The sequence below is a fragment of the Copidosoma floridanum genome, unplaced genomic scaffold, assembly GCF_036245765.1.
Source record: "Copidosoma floridanum isolate Cflo_tuat_1 unplaced genomic scaffold, Cflo_Japanese_pri ptg000027l, whole genome shotgun sequence".
In the NCBI taxonomy this organism is placed as follows: domain Eukaryota; kingdom Metazoa; phylum Arthropoda; class Insecta; order Hymenoptera; family Encyrtidae; genus Copidosoma; species Copidosoma floridanum.
Window position 1 is genome coordinate 4435092 of NW_028321904.1, and position 25815 is coordinate 4460906.

Sequence of the window (25815 nt, forward strand, 5' to 3'; positions counted from 1 at the left end):
GGGTGGGTAGGTCGATTCTAGCATATCCATTGAGTTTAATTAGTCTTGTAAGTGAGACTACCTGTTGCTTGAACTATGATAGTATTATCTCACATAATATCAAACAAACCTCTCTTGTACCTCTACAGATGATCCTAGATATATTAGTTCAAGCTTCTTCAAATATTCACTTACATGTTTATCGGATAGTATCTCCGCTGTCAATTTAATGACTTGTTCTTTTGTTATTAGGTCTGATGCTGAGAACTTTTTCCCATATTAAAAGCTCACATTAAAACATAATTATAAATTTTTTTTTTTCAATTAATTGTCCCCTAGTGGAATGCAAGAGAGGAAAAGTCAAAAAATAGAGGATAAAGAAATAGAGAAGACATGAAAAAGTAAAAACTTTTGTAGATCCCAAGTTTAAAAGACAAGAAATTGAAGTTAAGAAAAAATTAACAAACAAATTATTACTGTTGTGCCAATGAAACGAAAATAGGTTTGTGTAAATCAAAAGAACAATTTTAATTTTCAGAGGTAAGAGGAACGACAGAGAAAAAAATTATATGTGGGCAGCAAAAAGAAAATTAATTGCTTAGAAATGTTAAGTAATAAAAAACAAGAAATATTGAGGCATAGAGCAAGAGAGAGAGAGAGAGAGAGAGAGAGAAAATAAAAAAAAGAGAAAAAAAAATTAAGTGCAGAAAGACTGGTTACATATGGTAGGCTTTATCTCAACTTATTTACTAACACTACTATAGGCAAAGGACCAACGAAGAAAAAGTTTTAGGACCGATGCTCTTGAAATAAATAGGTATTTCTATAAAATAAATGTAGCTACAAAAATGGTCAGTCGTAGTAAAAGGCAGCATCCTTACGTATATATACATTACATTATTTAAAATGACTAAAGTAATTGAAAATCAGAAATTTTATAGAAGCTTATAACTCACTGATTATTTAAAGTAACAGAATACATTACAGTAAAACAAAACCTTATTTAGATGTAAAAAAAATATAGGATCATAGTCAGCACAAATAATATATAGACCATATTGTTGCTAATACATTCATACTTGTTTGCAACGTTTTGTTAAGATTTTTCAAACTTTATCAGGGGCTCAAATTGACTCGTACCAAAATATACACGATTACATATTAACAACAATTTTTAGCTCAAAAATTTGATCAGTGATATTATTATACCACATAATTACACTCTTTTTTCCTTCGATTTTACATCATTATTTACTTGCCTTCCATGTTGTTAAGTTTTAAATAGTGTAGACAGACGTATTGAAAAATTTTAGCGATATCGCATCTCTGTAACATAAAAGAATGTTTAAAACTTTTACTTTAAAACACGCTTTTTTCATTGAAAAAATTTTTTTACCAGCTAATATTTGGTACACTTATGGGTAAATCTATAATCTCCAACGTTTGCTGACATAATTATGGACACCTTGAGTCAGATATCTTGAGAAGACTTAAAATGGACTTTGGTATTCAGCCTTTATTTAACTTTCAGTATGAAAATAATACCATGATGTGTATAAAGCCGAAGAATATTAAAATAATATTAGAAGTTTTTTAGAATTACGATTGACATTTTTGATTTGCATATAAACTTTCCATTAGTAACAAAACTCATTTCTTGAACATTTATTTTACCACAAACAATAATAAAATTATAACTAACTGATTCTTAAGGCCGTTTGCCTCAGGTCATTTATTTTTATATAAATCACTCTATCTCATTAAAAATAATGTAATGTCCATTCCAATATACAGATTCATTTGTTCATCTAAACGCCAACACCCCAAACATAATGTTAACATTGTAAAAAAATTGTTAGAAAAGTGCTCTTACACAGCGAATTTTTATAGAAAATTAATTTTGGTTTCTTATTCTAAAATGATTAAAACTACAAAAATTACCAATAATAATCCTAATGGTGCACGTTACAATATTAGTCAATACAATGTTATAACTGTACCATTTGTTAATCAAAAAACTTCTTCACAATGACACTATATCATAATTAAAATTTATTTTAAACGTGTATCGAAAGTTTCAAAAAGTTTAAGCTGCTTAATAAACTTTAGTAAGTGCTCTACACCTGTAAGAGAAAGCGCAAATGTCATTTATTAATTACTCTGTAAGAACTGTTCAGCTAATAACGTTGTCAAGATAAGAAGACAGTTGAAAAACAGAATTGCTGTGACCAAAGAAAAAGTTGACGGAGATTCTATTGTCTTCTACGCACATAGATAAACGTTATCACGAGCTTAATTGGAACAATCAGAAAAGTCTTCACAAAGAATCAGTATGGAGAAAGTGCACATTATGAGAAAAGATTAATATTAACATGTACAAAAAAAGCATTAATAAAAAAAATAAATCAAAAGTCTAAACAACTGTTTCATCCTGAGTTGATGCAAACAAATGATATTATAAGTAAGAACACAATTAATCCAGCCAATTCATACAAGATGTCTTGTGTGTATCTACAAGCTTGTATGGCAAGCAGACTTCTTATATGCGCGTATGTGTGATAGTTTTAAGGTGAATATTTCACAATATGCTGACATTTAATGCAACCAGCCTCATTGTAAGAATACATGTATGTATTAAAACTGTACGTTACATGTATGAATGAATGGATTCAATTGTATGTATTAATTAACAGTTTACTCAGGCTTTGATTGTCCATTTCTTATAAGTTATACCAAATTAAAAATTAACATAAGCAAATTATTTTGTTACATCCAAAATCAGTTGTAAAATTTTCAAAAGGAGTAGTTGCAAAATTTGTAAACTTATTTGTTACATTCATACTTGTATTTAGTGTTTCTTCTATTACTAATGCGAGCTTGCATTATCACTGATACAAAAATCTTAATTGCACTTGTCAGAAAAATGCTACTAGTACTATTGTATCATTAATTTTTACTTCATAAAGTCATAACATAAAACATTAATGTTCAAGACTACTGTGTACCTATCAACACAGTCTGCAAGTATATCACTCATTAGTTGACCTTATTTAACCCAAGGCATCTTTTACTCGCTCCGACGCTATAAAAACGCAACACCAAGAAGAAAAATCGCTCTTTTTACATCTGTCACCTATCCTCTTACGTTTTAGTTAACTCTTGACTCCTGCAACTTGCGAGTACCTTACACATGGAAGACATAACGTGTTGACTAAGGCAACTCGTGTGTGCTTAGAGGATATCAATAGCATTGGACTACGCTAAAGAACGAGGTACAACGAAGAAGTCCCGCTGAAATAGTTAGGGCGATAGCACAGAGAGCAGAAACCGCAACATCTTTTCAGCTACGAACTTATTTGTGCAGTTTAAGGGACCACTGAAAACTACTACTCGAAGCATTGGGGACTCTGAAGCAGCAGTAATATCAATCAGTGATGAATGTAACTTAATTATTGGTTCTATAATTGATACCAAACCACATTAAAGTGACCCAAGTACATTGTATTTCAAAGAATAAACTATTCCAAATAACTGTGATAAAAGAAAGATTGTCTATATTCTTTACATCAAGATTCTTACCCAACTAAAATGAACAAATAAAGCTCTCGAGTTAAACCCTAAGAAAGAGTCCAGTCATAACATAGTTGAAAGTTCATAACTCAGTCTTCTTTTAATTAAAATAGAATGTCTCTTATTTAAACTTTTTATCTTATAAACTAATTGCACTTTTTTACCAAGCTTTACATATATTTATAATTTTACATATTTCATGTTGTCTATATTTCAATAGTTCATAAAGTTTAAAAGTATTTTTATATTTAGGCCATTCTTGCATTTTTGCATCCATTGTCTCTGTCTACTTATTATTTTCAATGTGTTACCTTTATTATGGCTTATAGTATAGGTTTATTAGGGATCTGACTGGTTATTAAGAGTAATGCTTTCCAGTTCGTCTTATATGTATTTAACTTATTAAATTTCGGTCAGATAAACGATCTTCGTGTATTGCTATGTATATTAGAATAGTCAATTTTCAAGTGCTTGATAATTTTTAATCGTACGGGCTTTTCTGCTAGTCAATTTTTTCCAGTCTGATGAGGTTTGAAAAATCTGAGCGAATTGTTGTGGATGAATATAGATATATTACTATCAACACTGTCTGTATTTTACTTGTGCTCACTACAATCCTTTATTTTTCTCTACATTTAAGAATTCGTGGGCAAAAGTAGATAGTTGTGTAAAAATTATCTAATGCCCAGCTATGGAAAAAGTTTGTTGTATTTAATGGATTCTGTTAGGTATCTTATTTTTATTTTATTATATTACGATGCATCTTAACATGTCTACTACTATTAAATGGATTATACATTATATATTATGCCTTTTCTGTGATGTGTGATTGTGTGCCTGTAAAGTGTTTTTAAATACAAGCGCTTTTATCAGTAGTGTTCTGTTCACCATAACGGCTGGCAGAGTGTCAAGTAAGCTGTCACTTCACTCCTCTTTGTTAAGTCCTTTTATGTAGAGAGATTTGTATCAAGCACTATTTTGCGACTCATTTGCCAGAGATTATAGCTAATGATCGTTGAAACTTTTTTTTTATATATCAATTACAATATGAGATTATGTACTACTGATAATGTGTACATCTAACAGCAGCACTTTGGAGCATTGCACATCACAATTACAAGCAGGCTTATCACCCTAATATGCTTTAATATGTGTTCACGTTAAAATACATATGTAGTGACGTAGACCTAGGCATGTGACTCTTGTGGCAAAGCAAGAGTGTACCTCTCCTGCAAGGAGGGGGACAATGACAACACACGTATTAAGTTTAAGTTCCTTGTACTGGTATAACGATCGGTTTTGTTGGGCATGTATGTGCTCTCATAACCGTGTGGCTGTCTCGTTGATTCTTGGCACCTCTCTAGGAAGATTGCTTGAGTTCCCTTCAAGTGCTAATATAAAAATCACTTTCCGGTCATCAGCGAGCTGGCACGTATCTTTACACGGCTTATTACGCTAAAGAGTCCGATCTTTGTTTAGTCACTTCGTACGGCCTCATCTTGACGGCTGAGCAACCATTTTGTCTCGCTTCGTCTGAGTGTTTCTCACCTCTGTTCCCATCTTGCATATTACTCATTAGAGGACTTACAAGTATCGTTTTAATTTGCATATTGCATTGAGATTTAAACTTCGTTACACGACTTGAGTGTTATGTGACAGTGTTAAATCTCTAGTGGTATGAGAATATTCTTAAATTGTTACTTTGTTAATGTTTTTTAAATAATTTTGATCTTGTCAATTGTATTAGTAGCACGTAGTTTTTTTTTCTTGCGATAGCAGCTGAATCTAATGAATCATCACTTTATTAAATAAATTTATTTAAGACATTATTCAGAACAAAATATTGATGTTTCATTTTATAGTTAGTACTCGCAATTTCTAGTTATTGTTGAATTTTGCTGAATTTTGGAGACGTTGATTCACGGCAAAAAAAAAATACAGTTATGCATATAATTAGAGGCATGATTAGCTTTTCATCTTGCTCGCTAAGCAAGTTATAGTAAAAAAAAAATCAGTATAAAAAGCCTTTTTTATTGAAGTCTCACAAAAAGCTACTACTTTCTAATAGCCAATGTTAACACTACCCAAGGCAGTTATAATGAACAACGCACGACTAAAATAACAATGCAGCGTATGTGAACTTTGAATTAATACATATATAACATTTGTAGTGGCAGCTTGCAATGCAGGCATCGATTCCTATCGTCATTACTTGCTTTCGTGCAGAGAACTTTTTAATAATTAACTGTATTTTATTAAATAACTCACGATATAAGGAACTAAAACCAACTCTATATTCATGGGTAGGGTATTTGGGGACGACTTTTTTTAATGAACATAACACAAAGCACAAATACAAAATAGTCACATCTACCGGAGTATCTCCAATGCTGCTTACAACCATGTTATCCTTTCTGTACACAAGAAGTCAAAGTAGCTCAGTATGGGTGCACTTATGTTCGTTGTAGCCACAGCTCTTTTTTTCGACTTTAGCAACACCCAGTTAGATGACAGGCAGAAATTTGATGATTCAGTGCCATGATACTCTTATGTTAGCCTCGTGACGACCTCACACGTTTGTCCTTGCTTTGGCATGCAGGTACACTGTAGACTTCATGGCTCAGTGCTGACTATAACCAAGTGCACCACCGTGAAATGGCCACAATGGTGATTCAAGCTACCCGTAAACTAAAACACCTATAGTAGCCATTGCTCCATCCACACCTTCAACAGCGCCCACAGACTCCAAGGGTAAAGATAGGAGCTATGGAAGAAGATTCAAGCCAAGTTCTACAATTAAATAAATATAGTTGCCCTCATGCCTAACTTCAAAATTTCTCGCACAACAGCAAGCTATGCGAGAAAGAGAGAAAATAAACTTTGAGATACTTATCATTAACTGTCAGTAACTAGCGTTGTATGACGTGCTTAGACATAGTGCTGATTTAACACGTCACACAGGTTCCTTCATTTGAAAAAAAACTAATTAATTCTTAACATTCATTTTTTTAAAATTCTGAAAATAAGTTGTTGAACTCCAACTAGCTCATAGGGTGTTAACAAAACTACAATTGTTAACTTTTAAGTTTAATTGAAACTTTTTCTTAAATGCAAAGAAAGAAATGTACAAGACTATAAAAATTGAGCTGGCACATAGCATAAGCTGAGCGAGCAAAGTATTAGATCAATTAACATGGACTCAATCATTGAACATCATACCTGACATGCCAAGGAATAAACTATCTAGTGTTTATAGAAAAAATGCACACAACTCTTTGAAATGAAACGATTTTTCTAGCTCAAAATGAAAGAAACAGACCTTTTCACATTTTATTTTGCTATTTTATTAATAAACGTAATAATCATTTTATAACAATTGAAGAGTTTTTTCGAGTCAAAATTCTGATGATTATTATTGAGATTCTAATAATATATAGCAAATCAGAAATAATTTTCCAAACTTGTACAAATCAAGATTCACAACTATTATTTCGTTGAAATAAAATGTACGTCCTTTATCTGTACAATGGTTCACTCAAACTAATCAGCCATCATTCTCAGAATTTTAAGTATAGTGTAGTAATTAAACCTTTATAAAAGGGTCTACTACATGTTTTATGTGATTCATTTTGGGACCCCTTAGTTCTGATATTGATGTACCTAGCTTTTAAGCTTGTTTTAATAAATTTTTTGTAAACAAGAAAGTGATTCCCTGCAGTTCTTTTTTACATTGGATCTAATATAGATAATAAATATGAAGAAACTTTCAATAATTCTTACATCAAATATTCATGTGTGGGTAATAACCATGTAGTTTTAATTACCGTTAGCGATATGTATTTGAAAGTTTTCCTAGTTTAAATTTCAGGACGTTATGTGTAAATACAAGTTTTGATTCCATATCTCTGATAATAATTACAAATACTTGAAGGTTATGTCTAACAGTATTTGTATATTTTACATTTGACATTTTAATATTTTTTCCAATAACTATAGGATATCTGTTAATTTTTTTTTAATGTGGTGTACAGGCTTATAATCTCCTGGTGAGACTGGTATAAAGAGTTAGACGTCTAGAAATATGTTAATTCAATTGAGACAAGCTACTTTGTGCTTTTTTTTCCTATAAGACATACCTAATAAGTTTGAGCATAATTTAATTTTTCACCGATTAAATAAAAAAGGTCACTGTCAGTAAGTCCCAGGACACAGTCTTCTTCAACTTTTTCTGCATTTTGTCACGCATAATATTGTTGCTAATGTGATATCTGTAAATTTTTATATAATAATTTATCTCATTTTAAAACGATGTACATTATGTTCCTTAGTGTCCTAGATTGCTACTTTGTACAAAATATTGTTTTAGTTTACTACTGTAAAACGTTTTAAAATATAAGTTTTTAACAACAATTTTATCTTCTCTTTTTTATTTAATTGTTTATCTAATCATTTACATCTTAGGTATGTAAATCTTCTAAACCTTGTAATTTATAAAATAAAAATTTTACTGTTACTTCTTTACAGTAATTTCTTGACGGATTACTGTTATGGCATTATTTTTATGTGTCACTCCAAATTACTTAGTAATTTCTTTGATTGTTTCTCTTACTCATCAAACAGTTTAAAAAATGTTCTTTATTCCGATGCTACTATTTACATAGTGACGTTAAGGTAAGTGAGTAGGCTAGGTCAGTTCTTGCTTTAATGTGGAAGGGAAAATCACGTGGAGTGCATACCAGGTACGTGCTATTTAAAAAAATTTTTTTCTTAGAAAACTTAGAGAAGGTGTAAGAATATTTTTTTTCTTCTTTCTCTGTGTGCACTGTTTGCGTTGAAAAATGTGAAGCGGACATAGGGGACGTAAATATTTTTGTTTTGTTTTAGATAATGAAAGAAAGTGTGGACATATTTTTCTTTTCTTTCTCTGCGCACGTGCTTGCGTTGACGAATGTATAGCACATACTTTGTTTCGTATGCAAGTCCGAATACTTTTTCATTTTTTTCTTCACAATATCATATTTTGCTTCGTATGAGGTTGGGATGCTGACCGCTTCCATTTGACGAGCTACGCGGAAAACAGTTCCTTACCACCAACAACAGCAGCAGCAGCAGCAGCGCTACCACCAGCAGTAGTACCAACAATGCTACCGTCAACAGCAAAAGCAACAGCAGTACCAACAATGCTACCGTCAACAGCAAAAGCAACAGCAGTACCAACAGTGCTACCATCAAGATCAAGAGCAGCAACACTACCACCACCAGCTTTAGCGCTATTAACAGCAGTAGCAGTGCTACCACCAACAGCAGCAACGCTACCACCAACGGTAGCAGAAGCGCTAATAGCAGAAACGTAACCACTAACAGCTGCATCAGAAGTACTAACAACAGCAACTCTTTCACCAACAACTGCAGAAACACTACCTTCTACAGCAGCAGCAGCATCTTATGTACCAAATGTATCGGATATACCTTAACCTAATGAAAGCCCTGTAATACGGTGATTGTTGTAACAAGTACCACCACCAGCACCTCCACTACTATCACCAACGCTAAGAACATCCACACCACCTTCACCACCAATACCGTCACTATCTCAACTTACTCCAATATTAGCAACAGTATACGCAACGCTGCCAAAGCCAGTACCACAATTGCGAATAGTTAAGATCAAAGTAATTGGCAATTGAGAAAGATTTAAAGTAAAAGTACTGTTTTGAAAAATAATGTGGTTAATAAACTTATGAAAAAAAATACAAGAAAAAGTAGAAGAAAATAAAGAAGAAGAAGAAAAAAATAAAGAAAAAAAAGAAAAAAATAAGTAAAGAGAAAAAATATATAATCATAGAAAATAACTATCGATATCAAGTAAGGAGGAGAAACAAGAAGTTAAGATTCGTTCTTCAACGTAGAATCATGGAAAACAGGATAAATGCTAAGGAAAGGGAAAGACTAATAAAAGTAAAAATAAAACAGGGAGAAAAATTAGCCTCGAAAAATAAGACCGTAAGACTGCAGTTGAAAAGGAGCGTCTAAAAGAAAGAAGGCTCTCAATACGGCTTTATAAGGCATTAGCCAAAAGCAAGCAAAATTTTGAAGATGCTAGCAGCTCTTCTGAATCAAAGTGATTTTATTTAGAGTAGAGCTTCTTTTAAAGTTGACTTTGTCATAAAGCTATAAAAAATATTTTATAATTTTCGGTAATAAAAATTTAAATAAGAATGTAAATATTTTATTACGTTAATTACTGTAAATATTTGATCCTTATACAGGTGTTTGTATACTCAAGAATACCATTTAGAATTCAAGTTATTACAATTTTTGTTTTAGCATGCTACTTATGTAAAAAAAAGTTACTTGCTCTTTTGTTGACAACAAGTGTTTTTTTTTTGTTTGAGGGTGCTATGTGCAATTCTACACAAGGCTTATAGTGTCCTACCACTATGCAAAACCCCCCCCCCCCATATTAACCAATCATGTCTTTCAATCTCCCTACATACCTCTGTTACCACATACCTATTGCAACTGTACAAATAGTCCCTTAATCTTACTCTCCTATTACTTGACCTCCTAAGAGGTTCGAAGACAAATATCAGCATGTCTACGGCACAATTATTTACAGATACCGATGAGGAAATTTGATATTTAAAAAAAAAGTTTCAGAAATAAATGATAATATAAATTTATAAATATAAATTTACCTTCTATGAAACGATATTGTATACAAAGGTGGTGCAATCATCGTTGGAATGAGGGTACGTACGTTAGTTGGGTGTGGTTTTAGTAAATATTTAAATATTCAATCACTGAGCCATTATAAACAAGATATTATGGCACAATACAATGTGAACAATATGTAGGCTGTAAGACTGTACACTTTCATCGAATCTTCCGATGGTTTCAAAACAACTTCCTATGAAAATAAGAAATACCCTTTAAAAGTAGCAGATCGTTTAACTGTACCTTTTTTTACACGTTTAATTTAAAAAATTTGCAATTCAACATGGTACCTAATTGAAAAATCACTCAAAATTGCATTTATAAAATCTGTATCAACCTCCCGATTTCGTTTGTATGAAAGATTACTATTAGATAAATCTGTTTCATTTTTAAATAAATCTATAATTTTTTTTTTTTTTTCCTAATAACACCAAAAAAAAAAAGAAAATAAGTACGCATTAAAGAGTGTATGTAAGTACATCCATATTAGAAGGAAAATTTCCACTGTTGCTGCATAAATTTGCGCTCCTCTAACCTCTTTAAATTTTGAGCTGAACTTTTCCTCTTATTATCTATATGACAAACGTCCTTAAGTCAAAAAAACACCTTTATTACAAAGGAAGAATTATGAAAGAAGAAAACGCAATAAAAGTCAACTATTGCATTAACACAGTACAAAATGTTTTTTTCAATAATACGAATTTTAAAAAAATGTGAAAGAATGAAATAATCAATTACTTATTTATTTTAAAAGTTACAAGTTAATAATAAGTAAAGAAATATTTATTCCTACATAATATGAAAGCTGCTCTACTAATTTATACTTATTTCGAAATTTTCGAAACCTGTACTTAAAAAATATAGTTCATTGAGTAAAATATCTATTTTTTTGATTTATAATCAAACCGAATAAATCAATACACAGTAAATAAAAATTTACATTAAAATTTAATTTACATTAACAATAAGCAATGAATTGTACAATAAGATGGAGTAATCGATATTTCTGATTTTGGACGCAATGCTAAAATATACGAAGGTAATTTATATTATCTAAGAAAATCAGATGAAGTTAATTAAATAAAAATTTGCATACAATACTTAGGTAAAAGGTGACATAGTTGTTAACTGACATCAACATGCTTATATTTGTTGAGCGAAGTATACGGGGTGGAGTTAGTCAGCGTTGTAATCGATTTACAAAAGCAAACAATTTGTACATAAAAGAAGGCTATCAATCAAGTGAAAACAGAAAATATATTCTGTATTGTGATGTCAACTATTTGTATGGTTGGACTATGACTCAATCTTTACCTCAAAATGGTTTTCAGTAGATGGAAGATCTTGATCAGTTAGATATTTAAACTGTAAATGATGATAATGAAATTGACTACATCTTTGAACTAGACATTAGGCATGAAATATCCCAAAACAATTTTCAATGCTCATAAAGATTATTCATTTTGTGCTGAGCATGTAGCACTGATAGGTTAAAAAAAAAGTTGATGACTACGTTGTATAATGAAAACCGATACTAGCACTGTCCAAATCTTTTATTACTTAATTAAAAATTGACGTTTTAGTCGTATAGATATAATATCCTGACCCCCATCAGGTACAACAAAGGTTAAAAAAATGCAAAAAACAATATTCAAAATTGAAAGAAAAGGTTCACTTAACGAAAAACAACGAGAGAGCGCAAGACACCTACCATACGTCCACTGCGTATAAGATGTAAAGTCACAGTAAATTTAAATTTCGCACGACGCAAAATACACAGCTGACACATGTATGTGTGTAAGTAAATACTTACACATAAAAGACAAGAGTCACAAGTAACAAGCGTATAATATACAACACTGGCTACGATAGAGACTTAAAATATTTAGCACACTAAAAATTACATTTGTATAACACTGTTGAAAATTATTGCGATAAAAAAAGCAATAAAGTAGTTTTCAGCATTAATAATAAGTTTAACACTATAATTGCATTACATAACGACAAAACTGAGTGTCTTGATAAAAAGGTTTTGTTTATGAATACCTTTACATTCACACAAGGTCTCATCTCTTTAAATCGTATTTATTATATGTCTGTCGAAAATGCAACAAGCTCAGCAAGATCTTAAATATTTTCATAACCTACGGAGACTCTACCGCTCAACCCCTCACACTGATAATAGTTATTTTTCTTCTCTAACTCAGACGCTTACGCAGATCCAAAGGAGTTCTGCTCTACACTTTATGATTGAGAAAAGCATTTAATAAAGTTACAATGAAACACTTGATTTACTTAGCCATTATCAATCATTTGCAACGTGGCTTAGTAATCGTTTTTAAGTCGTAAAATACAGGTAGGGCTCAAATTTAAGCTGAAGTAAGGACTTTTTATTTCTGTGTACAGAGAGGGCTGTAGATGTAACTAAACTGTATCGGTACAAATCGATTCTTGGCGTTCAACCCAAAGAACATTAGAGACGAAAAGCAAGTACTTCAATCAGCACTCTCTTTTCCTTTGTTAATCTTGTAGGCAAAACATAGCATGCTCGCTGTTATTATGAAGGAGGAGTGATCTTATTTACTGATAGAGGTTAAAGTATTAAAACATTTGGTGATTACATCCAATTTTTGCTACGCATACACATTTTCCATTGATTGGATATTTTCTTGCAGTAATTATCGTTATTATTAGAGGTATTCATCATTCACTAACTTTGATGCAGTCGTTAACAATAGTTTTATGGTAAAATGTAGTGCAATTTCCGTAAGTAATTTTGTTACATTTGCTTATAGAACCGACGGCTAAGAATATCAGCTATCATGTTATTTAAAATAACAAATCAACATACAAAATATCTTCAATTAAAGATTACTCAATATTATAAGAAAGAAAAATCAGGTTTGGGTCATGGGACCCCTGGCAGAAGTAAAACATTTAACTCAAATGATATTAAATTCGATGTAACAGAAGCTAAAAAAATCAGCTTACACCTCATTTTAGTAGGTTATTGAGAACCCAGTGTTAAAATAGCAGAAATTTCATTACAATTATGTATTCGAGCACGCGCCTCTATATAATACATATACTTATACACACTACTTATGTTGTACGTGTGTTTACCATTCTAAGTCCTTTCATGTTTACTATGATACATGTATTAATACATAAACGAATAGTTAGTCATGTAATGCAGAACAAAAAGAAAATAATTATCTGACTGAACCGGAAAGAGTACTTTTGTCCCGGTACACAAAACGAAAATTCCTTTTATTTTAAATGACTCTTCGTGTATTTGATATGACATCATATTTGTATAATCAATTCTTATGTAAATCATTGTATGCAACGGATAAGATTTTCTTTGAATTTTAGATACCATAAGGAGAAAATAATTCACTGTATCTGATTTAGATTAAGAAAAACCATAGACGTATAGCTATTTTTTATCGTAAAGTTGTAATTTGTCATTCAATTCATTTTCGATAACTATTTACGAATGAGTATTAAAATTAACCCATGCTTATAACTAAGTTCTACTCACCTAAAAATTAAGAACAAGAATATAGGTTTTAATCACGTTGTGACATTCCATGTCATATACTTAATATTCATTACTTTGAAGTTCACAGCTCCGTTCAAAACTTATGAAAAGCGAGTGCTCAGCGATTATTAAACATTGAGCTGTATAGCTGCTTCTGCCATCTCGTGACGTATAACTTACTTCCTTTGAAAAGAGCTGTCGTCGCAAAACTTTAACTACGTGTGCAATCTCCAAGTAATCTCATACAGCGCTCATCTTACAAAATAAATTTGCACTAAATGTCCGCAAGAGTGAAAACAATTAACAGTTTCATCATTTATTACTGAGAATAATCCACAGCGAATGTTGTGCACAGTTTCAACATCAACTGAACCAAATGCAAAATCCGAGAGATCAGCGGTTTTTACCAATGGTCGTTCGGATCCCCAACGTATGCTCTTTAAATGCAAGAGTATGAAAACTCCTTTGCACATACCAATAATTGCCTTTTTTCTTTCATCAAGTGCTTCAAAGTAACTAAAAAGGTTGGAGAGTGAGTTCTGTTGCGTCTTTTAAGCGGATGTAAGACTTAGTTCAGTGATAAAGCTACGTGTGAAAAGAGTGCTTTTTAAGCGGATGTAAGACTTAGTTTAGTAATTAAGCTACTTGTTAAGAGCGTGCATTTCAAGCAAATGTAAGGCTTAGTTCGGTGACCAAGCTGTGTGAGAAAAGCTCGAGCAAAGCACGCCACTGTAAACTTGCCTTAAAAGTGAGTAACAAAGAAAGGATCGTTGACTTGGGTTCCGACGTTAAAAGCAGCAGCCTAATTATTTCAATCGCCACGAGTACTCTCGTGTAGGATTAAGATCATCGTTGCGGTCAACTTTGTACGATCTTGCGTTTGGGTGCGCCCAAGCAGCGGTTAACCAACGATCATAGAAGTAAGTTAAGTTAAGAAAAATAAAAACTTGCTAAAACATTATAAACGCGAATCTGAACCTATAAAATTTCTATTATTTGTAAAATTAATTATTTTTGGCATCACTGAATTATAAGGTGCAAGGTGGAGGGCTACATTCTTTTGTAACGAATTTCACGTAGCTGTGAATGGCCTGACACAAGAAATTTCACTTAAAAAAAAGACAATAAACCCTATAACTGACTGTTTAACCATGAAGTGATTTGCTGTACATTAAATAATTGCTACTCAAGAAGATTTACCGTTGTTATTAAGAACTACTGTAAAAAAAAATCCCGCAATATATGTTCTTTATACTTTAAATAAGCAAATCGTACAACTCGTTTAATGAAGCTTATGAATGAATTAAATAACTTGTCTGCTTATCAGGTAATGCGATTATCAAATGCGTATGGCTTATTTATAACTAATCAGATATCTAAAGTTGATAAAAATCGTTTAAAGTACTGAAATCTTTGAAGGTCACTCTTCTTAAGATGGTAAATCCATTAAAATACATGGAAAATTAAACACTGATATATCTGAGTTCTCATTTTTTCGATGGATAATTAATTAAAATCTGTCTCAAATAGTAAATCATACACGATTGTATCAAGACTAAAAATTGAAAAATATTTTTATTAAGTAATTCAAAGTAACTAATCTCTTGAAACTGTAACAATGTGACAATACAGATGATTTTGTCGTAACAGGCTAATACGATATCTCCGACTTGTATGTTACTAATGAGGTAAGATAAATTAATGTTATTTTGGAGTTTAATGTAGAACTGGTGCTATATATATATAAGTATATATATATATATGCCCTATAGTGTCTTTTTTCGGTTTAATCACTTTTCGACCTTCATATAAACATCGAGGTTACACACTATACCGGCCAATACAAATCAATAACGTAAGGGTCTTGTAAATCTATCACCACTTATATCGCAACCAAGTTTATTTATTTCTAATCCAAAAGGTTAGCACATACTTTGGCTCAAAAATATAGACAACCACACATTAGCCCTTAATTACAAATCTGAGTAGTGAGACAGTATTTTATGATGGTAAATTCCCAAACTGTACCATACATGTGAATAATCGTGGCCATTACAAGTGCATGTTTGAAACTCAAGAGAACTTCTAACCTCAACGTTTGTTTTTATCCAACAACTGGTATAATTTTTTAAGGAAGAAATATATATATGTGTGGGCTATTCCACCTCAACCGGGCCACCAATGGAAACAAAAATTGTAAAGCTTTAAAAAATTGTGCAAGTGCTTAAAATGTTTATATTGAGAACCTCCTTTGAATGTTAAGTGGAATATTGATGAATTCAATATGGCTGGTCAAATATGGCGGCCAGAAGCCGTAGAGGAATCATAAGTCGAGAAAAAAAAGGTTGTCAAAATGAAAATTCGCAACGGAACAGATAGTTTTGTGGACAAAATTCTACCTAATAGATGCCCCTGAAGAATTTGTGGGGTTAGTAGACAAAATCCAAATTGGCGGATTCAATATGGAGGTCCAACATCCAATATGGTTGCCAACTTTTTAAAAATCAATCAATTTACACTAAATTCAGTATACATGTGTTTCATAGGTCACTGATCACAAATTTAAGGTCAGACCTGCCAAATTCAAAATTGTGGATTCAAGATGGCGGACGAAATTTATGAAAATCAACTGATTTGTACAAAAATTTGGTACAAGGGTGATTTTGACGCCGTTGATTACGAATCTAATGACAGACTTGTTACAGTAAAGATGGTGGACTCTATATAACAACAGTTTTATAACTCAGTCCATTATATTTGAGCACTCACATTGAATTTTTCAAAGTGCCATGTGGATTTTCAAAGCTGATGTGTTTCAAAATATTTTGAGCCCTTGCACAATTTGTTTTAAACATGTCAATTTGTTCCCACCAGGCTAACTCTGGGAGTGCAAATTGTAGAGCTTTAAAAAATGGAGCAAGGGCTTTAACTGTTTGCTTTGAAAAGCTCGTTTGACCGTTAAATGGTTTTTCAAGAATTTTTCAAATGGTACCTTGAAAATATTTAGAAGTATGTGATAATTTTTAATAATAAAACATAAAAGGGTTTTAGAATGACATATGGATTTGACATAATCATGCGATTTTCAAAATGGCTGTTGAAATTGTCAGTACTAAATTATCGTATCTTAAGAGGAATGGTACAAAAGAATGAATGACAAGTTATAATTAGTATTACAAGCCATATTATTTATTCGAGGATCGAACATTTAAAGCTCGGATTTTACGTAAGTTTTTTTACAAATAATTTTTTGTTTAATTTATATATAATGAATTTAGTGCATTAGATTTTCGATATCAAAACTTTAAATAAATCATATTAATATTGTATAATAGTTATAGGCCTCACAGCATCTGAATATCTTGTAACTACTGATAATTTTTTTGCTTTCATGAAAAATGCGTGACCTTTATGGATATTCATGACAGGTAAAGCAACTGACACCACGCCAGTGGATATTTGAAATGTAAGATAAGCGTAAGAGTGGAATCATTTTTTTCTTCTAACAACCAGACACCTTAACTGACACTCCGCTAGTAGGATTTCATTAGATATCAAATTGAAGTATTAATATATGTTTGTATCTTTACTGAGGACTACAACTATTGTAGCTTTTATCATACATAAATTGTGATTGAATAGTCCTATGTAAGTTAAATAGTATACTTTACAGTTAATAATAATACGTAAGTAAGAAATAATGTTTATTTAGCATATATAGTTAAATCCTTTGATTCGTTTTGTAATGTCCGTAAAAAGAGTTTTATTACAATAAGAATAATTTTATTTACAGTATTTAATGTTCAATGTTTTTTAATTAAAAGGTATGTTATGTCTACTCCTCAAGAAAATGTTGCGAAAAGCCTTCATTTAAATAGATGTGCTAATCCGTCTAGAATCAGTTGTCACAAAGGAAAAAATTGGAGAAATATGACCAAGAGTATGTTAGAATCTTTTCCACATTGCTCAAAGTTTTCCAAAATTTGTATGGATTGTCTTAAACTTTATTATAAAAATAGTAAATTTCTGTCAGATAGTGCAGTTTCTCAGAATCAAGATAACTCTTTAAAAAACAGTTACATGTCCGAAAAAGATGTTGATTGTTCTCCAGCAAAAAAATTATGCTTTTTTCGAGAAGACGAATTGGAACAATTATTAAATAAACTCAAAGAACGATTCGAAAGTTTGCCACCTAACGATCCTTTATGCGTAGCAATACTTACAACAGCTCCTGATTGTTGGTCAACACGAAAAGTAGCTAAAGAATTTGAAACTTCAAGAAGGATGGCTGAAAAAGCAAGAATTTGAAAAAAATTAAAGGGTATTAATGCATCTCTGAGAGCAGGTGAAACTTTATCGTCCGATACAGTTGCAAAGTTTGTGAGCTTTTATGAGTCAGATAAAAATAGTCGGCATATGGTGAAAAAAAAAAAATGCTGTTATTGTAAGAAAGGACGGGGAAAAACATGAAATACAGAAACGTTTACTTTTCTCAGATCTATGTGTTTTATATGAAGATTTTATAAAATTAAATACAAAAAATCCAGTAAGTTTGAGCAAGTTTGCTGAGCTCAGACCAAAGTGGTGGATACTTGCTGGTGATAAAGGGAGACACAGTGTATGTGTATGTCCAGTACATGAGAATTTTAAACATATGCTTGATGCTTCCGATTTACAAAACATGACAAAAAATTTACAAAATAAAATACAGAACTATATCGACTGCTTGAAATTTACATAGTGTAAAAATCCACAGCCTGATTGCTTTTTAAATGAGTGTCAATCATGTCCAAAATTTGAAATATTAAAAATTTACGTATCTAACATTTTCGAATCACAGGGTATGGAAGAAATAATTTTTAGTGTGTGAAAATCTGCAGATAGATGCACATTTAAGAAAGAATGTCTTCCTGTTGATGACTTCGTGTCAGTTTTTATTATTAAATTGAAAGAATTCATACCCTATCATTTTTTTTCAAAACGTCAGCAAGCATACGTGTCTAATCGTACGAAAAATCTAAGTCAAAATGAAGTACTCGTTCAACTGGACTTTTCCGAAAACTTTGCTTTTGTAGTACAAGATGCGGTGCAAGCCTTTCACTACAATAATAATCAATGACATATTTTCCCAGTTACTTGTTTTTAGAAGTCTGGACAAGGTATTAAGCACGTTAGTTTTATCCTCCTATCCAACAGTATGAGCCATGATACAGCTGCTGTATACGTAATGCAACAAAAAATCATACCAGAAATTAAAAACATGTGTCCGAATATGACAAAATTGGAATAAGTTTCTGATGGAGCCATACAACACTTTCAAAACCGTTTTCAAATATACAATTTAGTTCATCATTATGAAGATTTTTCTATTTTGGCTGAGTGGCACTGTCATACCAATGCTCATGGAAAGTATGCTTGTGATGGCTTAGGTGCTAGATTCAAAAGAAAAGCCACAAAAGCAAGTCTTTAGGATAAGCCAAATAAAGCCATCTTGACACCCAAAGCTCTGTATACATGGGAGAAAAAAAGTTTCCTGACATTAAAATAATGTTATATAATAAAAAACTCCACAAAAAAACGGAAAAGCACCTTTCACGTCGATTTTTTATTGCTCCACCTGTCATGAATATCCATAAAGGCCACGCATTTTCTATAAACGCAGAAAAATTATTAGAAGTTAGAACATATTTAGATGCTGTGAGCCCTATAACGATTACACAATACCTACATAATTCGTTTAAAGTTTCGATATCGACAATCTAATGCACTAAACTCTTTATGTATCAGTTAAACAAAATATTATTTGTAATAAAACTAACCAGAGCTTTGAATGTTCCATCCTCAAATAAATAATATGGCTGGTAGTACTTATTATAACTTGTCATTCATTCTTTCGCACCATTCCTCTTAAGATACAATACTTTAGGACTGACAATTTCAACAGCCATTTTGAAAATCGCATGATTATGTGAAATTCATATGTCATTCTAAAACCCTTTTATGTTTAATTATTAAGAATTATCACATACTTCGAAATATTTTCAAAGTACCATTTAGAAAGTTCTTGAAATACCATTTAACGTTCAAACGAGCTTTTCAAAACAAACACTTAAGGCCCTTGCTCCATTTTTTAAAGCTCTACAACTTGCACTCCCAGAGTTGGCCCAGTTGAAACAAATTGACATGTTTAAAAAAAATTGTGCAAGGGCTCAAAATATATTAAAACAGATAAGCTTTGAAAATCCACATGGCACTTTGTAAAATTCAATGTGACTGATTAAATATAATGGACTAAGTTATAAAACTGTTGTTATATAGAGTCCACCATCTTTACTGTAACAAGTCTGTCATTAGATTCGTAATCAACGGCGTCAAAATCACCCTTGTACCAAATTTTTGTACAAATCAGTTGATTTTCATAAATTTCGTCCGCCATCTTGAATCCACAATTTTGAATTTGGCAAGTCTGACCTTAAATTTGTGATCAGTGACCTATGAAACACATGTATACTGAATTTAGTGTAAATTGATTGATTTTTAAAAAGTTGGCAACCATATTGGATGTTGGACCTCCATATTGAATCCGCCAATTTGGATTTTGTCTACTAACCCCACAAATTCTTCAGGGGCATCTATCAGGTAGAATTTTGTCCACAAATCTATCTGGTCTGTTGCGAATTTTTTTTTATACAACCTTTTTTTGCTGTACTCATAATTCCTCTACGGCTTCTGGCCGCCATATTGGACCAGCCATATTGAATTTATCAATATGCCACTTGTCATTCATAGGAGGTTCTCAATATAAACATTTTGAGCACTTGCACAATTTTTTAAAGCTTTACAATTTTTGCTTCCAGCGGTGGCCCAGTTGACGTGGAATGTCCCACACATATATATATTTGTTCCTTAAAAAATTATACAAGTTGTTGGATAAAAACAAACGTTAGAGTTAGAAGTTTTCTTGAGTTTCAAACATGCACTTATAATGGCCACGATCATTTACATGTATGGTACAGTTTGAGAATTCACCATCATAAAATACTGTCTTACTACTCATATTAGTAATTAAGGGCTAATGCGTGGTAGTCTATATTTTTGATTCAAAGTATAAGCTAACCTATTGGATTAGATATAAATAAACATGGTTGCGATGTAAGTGGTGATAGATTAACAATACCCTTACGTTATTGATTTTTTTTGGCTGGTACAGTGTGTAAGCTCAATGTTTACATGAAGTTTGATAAGTGAATAACCTGAAAAAAGACACTTTAGGGCATATATATATAGCACCAGTTCTACGTTAAATTTTAAAATAACATTTATTTATCTCACCTCATAAGTAGCATTAAATCCGCCATGTTGGATTTTGTCTTCTAACCACACAATTTTTTCAGGGGCATCTATCGTGTACAATTTTGGCCATAGGCCATAAAACTACCTGGTCCGTTGCGAATTTTCATTTTCACAACCTTTTTCTGCTGGACTCATGATTCTTCTACGGCTTGCGGCCGCCATATTGAATTTATCAATATGCCACTCGAAATTTGAAGGAAGTTCTCAATACAAATATTTTGAGCCCTTGCACGATTTTTTAAAGCTTTACAATTTTTGTTCCCAGCGGTGGCCTGGTTGACGTGGAACGTCTTATAGATATATTTTTAAAATGCACGTGTTTGTATGAAAATTTAAATACACAGAACAAAAAATTCACATCGTGTCTATGAGCTGTACGAGATTTCTAAAAATTAAAGTGCTTTCCTTATCTTAGCTTTACAGTAACCTTGACTATAAAAGTATATCTTTTTTACACTTGAAAGAAACAGACCATTACAAAACTTTTTTTCACCATTGTGAAAATAAAACATCGAACACATGTTTTGGCGTTTGATTCAAAAAGTTCTTTTTCGTGAGATACATCACTTAATGAGCATACTCATTTTTAAATTAGTGACAAAGTAGATCACCATCTTAAGAGGTTCTAATAAAGCTTAACCAAAAGTTAAAATTCAGCTCTATAAACTTAATAAAGTTTTGTAGCATTTAGTGCCACCAATCAAAATTTATAGATCTTTAAAAATTAGTAACGTATTTTTACCAAATAACAACAGTCTCTTATTTTTAGCAGTTTTAATTGCCTTTTTTACAACCACTGGAAATTTTTATTGGTGGCCCTAAGTTACATAAGAACTTTTCTTATCACGTAGCATAGTTAAGGCATATTTCGTATGTGTTCTGGCTCATATTCATGTAAACTAATTCTCAAATTATGTGCATCGGCACTTTCATAGTAATTTAAATATTAAAAAATGTTTATGTGATGGTAGAAGTTTATTAAATTTGACACGAAATAAATTAAGCATCTTAAATAGAGATGTGTAAGAAGCGAAATAATCGATGACAATAAATGTCATGTTATGCAGTCTGAACGTAGTTAGAAGAGTGTAAGTGTTGCAGAAAAATATAATCTAATAAGAAAAGAAAAAAAATATGTAAAACGTAACTATCATACACATTAGGAAAGTAAAGTTGGAAAATAGTAGTGCATAAATTAATAAAAAATATACAATTTTATTACTTTTACTAAAAGTACTGTTAGGATATTGTAACTACAAATTAATTAACGAATAAATAAGGATGAATAGTAAAAAAAGCCATAGGATGTTTCACTTTGTATGCATGCAGGTTTATAGGAGTATTAATTGGCGAAAAAAAGTTTTAAATAGAACGATATTTTTTCCAAGCCAAAAAAAACAATTTGTATTTGTAAAAATTGGCTGTTACGTCGTCCATTTAATCTTGTTGGAAAGAGTGAGTAGAGGCATGTAGGTACCTGGATAGTGGCGACAGTGGAATGTACCTGAAGCGACCGGTAGGATGGTGGATTGGACCACCAAATCGGCGAGTTGCCTGAGGTGTCAGATATGCTGCCAATGGTGGTATAGCTTTGTTATTATTACTAGGGTTGTTGGCAAACTTGACGGTAATCGGCTCTGATGAGCCTTTTGGAATTGTACCATTCAGTTCTTGGATGGCACGTTCTGCTTCGATGCGTTGATCAAATCTAATGAAGCCCACACCTTTTGATAATCCTGAAAGAGTAAGTACCATGTCACCAGGATAATAAAATAAGATATAAGATATGACGAAGTTATAAATCACTATGTGCATAAGATAGTTGAAGGCTTAAAATACCCCTGGTAAGAAAAAAAGTTTTGATACAAGACGATGATAATGTGTAGGTGATTCGCTGACTGCAAGTGTTATGGCTCTCATGTCGTGCCAGAAAAGTGTAAGCTTGTATGAATCTTCAGGATTTTTTTGCACATTAACTTAAAACGATGTGAGTTAACATGGTTATAAAAGTAATAAGCATGAAAGTTATGAGAGTTTTAGAAACTATTTATATTTTAGTTGTTTTTAGTCTTAAAGGTAAAAAAAATGGTGAGACCAACATTTCTGATGATAAAACTGAAGCAACATAGAAGTTAGTAACATAACCTAGAGATTTTTGTGTTAAATCTAAGTAAACTTATCTCACTGATCAAGTCACAGGAGAATGACGTTAGTTACAGCAAATGACGTCTTTACAGATTATTTTAGACCGCTATATTATTTCTCTTTAGCTCTTTTATTGACGGTTAACCATCTTTTTTATAATGTTTTCTAACTTAGTTTTAAAAGTATTAGGCATGCGTTTAACAATACCTAAATCATTTTAACGCTATTGTTCCGACAATGCAAAGTAATTTAATAGTTAAAAGAGCCATAGTCAACAATATATCAAATTCGAAAAGTCCTACAAGTTTTCACTTCTCTTACCAGAAATGCTACTATAATTAATCTTTACGTTTGTTTATGACTTACATCCAGCGAACATACTGCTCAGTACATAGAATTAATTTGTGATACAAGTAGGACTAAACGTTTTTGATTAGTAAATTATTCGTGTAGCTTGTGTAAGATCAATATTTGTCAAGAACTAGTCATTCCATACGTGTAGGAAAGTAGAAGACTATGTATAAAAAATATTTAAAAAATAGTTGTTACAACCCCTGTACCATTTATACATGTCATGTAAAACTGCAATGTTAAAAAAACGTTATTATAAATTATTTTTTAAAGAATTAGCTTCACATTTCTTTCAATTATATTGGTAAAAAAAGTTTTTTAGTTATCATACAATAAAAACGGATTAAAATAGGGCTGTCACTAGGATAGAAACTTATGCCAATAAACAGAATGTTTTCAACAGAATATTCTAATGACATATTAAATCTTCTTGACGTTAAAGTAAAAAATTTATAATGTTAAATAAAAATATTATGTTTACCTTTGATCTGCCTATCAGAAGAATTTTAGCTAGCTCATTTCAAGTAAAATATTCCTACAAAATATAATAAATGTATACACATAGAACTAAAACTATCAGGCCTACTTTAAAGGTAGTAAGGTTAGTTAGTACTCACTACATGTAGGATACTTTGTAGACTCGCACAAATGCACTTCTGAATATGATATATTTATTTGTAGTGCGTATTTTTAATAACCACCACCTACCCCCAAAAGGTCTTCAGTGCCCCTTCTCAGTCCCACCTTGTCTTTTCTTGTCTCTCAACAGTCTCCTCACATTCTATATGTTGATAATACATAATGATCTCCAAAATTATTAAAAAATTCAATTAATAAAGCTATTCAAGTAAAATTAAAATAATTACCAAAAAAAGTTTTATCTTTTCTCTCACACTGACCGTGAATTAAGTGAATAGACTTCATACAAACTTATAATATGAATAAAACTTGTAAGAAAGTCTCTCATATCTTGTTATTTTGAATTATGAAGTTTCATTATTTTGGTTAACAGTTCATCATAACAATAGTAATTTCTAATTTGTAACATTAATTTTCATGCCATAAGATAACTTTGCATATTAAATAAAGTCTCATATGGCTGTTAAATAAAAGAAACCGTTAAGTTTATCACTATTATCATGGCTTGTAATTCTAAGCCATCTTAGAGTACCACAGTGAACTATGAGGATGTGGTACTTTCTGTTTTTCTGTTCTGAATGAAAAAGTTATGTGAGTATATGTTATGGCTTATCCAAATAAAATAAGTGCAACTGCTTATTTTTTAATTTTTTTTAATAAAAGAACCTGCTTAATTTACCAAATCCTTTATAAACACTATAAACATCACTGTACACATGTATACTATAAACGTGTTATAAAATAACTGCTACAAAATAAACATCATAAACAATAATTACATCGTTCATCAATTTTTATTAAAAAATAATGTACATCATATATTTTCAATACAAAATTTAAATGACTTAGTAGCATCTTGTAACACGTATACCTAGTGAGCATATCAAAATAAGGATCTGTTAATAAATGATCAAACATTTTTAATTAGATTATTGACAATGGTCAGCTAGATCAACAATTAAAAAAAGCTAAGAAGATGCCTTTTTAAGCACATAATTCCTTAATATTATTTTAAAAACAATTAAATCCTTATATTATAAATTTTGCTTTGGTCAGTCAACATTACTTTTTAACTATAGTGATCGGTTATATTTTGGCAATCTACTTTTCCTGAGAGTTAAGTGTTACTGCGCATAAGCAAAATTACATGTAAAGAGACACTCATTTTTATTTCTGCCGTGGTGACAAATATGTTGCCATCCAGAGAATTGTCACTAATAAAATATGTAAATTACAAAAATCTAATTAAATTAAAGTAAAACGTAAAAGAAATTCCAAAGACATTTTGGAAGGCTCATGTTTTAACACCTGCCTTATTCCTAAACAAATAATTCAGTGTGTGTCGGTACCCAATACAGAATTCAGTAACTTCACCAGCTTTTTAAAAATATCGTTGGGCAGTAAGGTAGCCTATTGTTAAGGTATCAAAGCCAAAGGATATCTGTAATAAATAGCTTTGACAGCCACAAGGTTTGTATTTGCAGAAAAAACTGGACAAAATATACAACACAAGACAT

General features: G+C 31.4%; 1 protein-coding gene across 4 annotated transcripts in view; it reads right to left on the reverse strand.

Annotated features, from left to right (window-relative positions):
- LOC106640288 (ELAV-like protein 1) overlaps nucleotides 1-25815 on the reverse strand; it is a 356393-nt gene that overhangs the window by 50674 nt on the left and 279904 nt on the right. Inside the window, exon 6 of one of the 4 annotated variants that reach the window (XM_089595734.1) lies at nucleotides 22637-22887. In XM_089595734.1, the coding sequence (XP_089451860.1) occupies nucleotides 22637-22887 (251 nt within the window). Of the gene's footprint in view, nucleotides 1-22636; nucleotides 22900-25815 lie in introns of all 4 variants that reach the window. The other 3 variants (XM_089595735.1, XM_089595733.1, XM_089595736.1) reach the window with 3 other exon arrangements.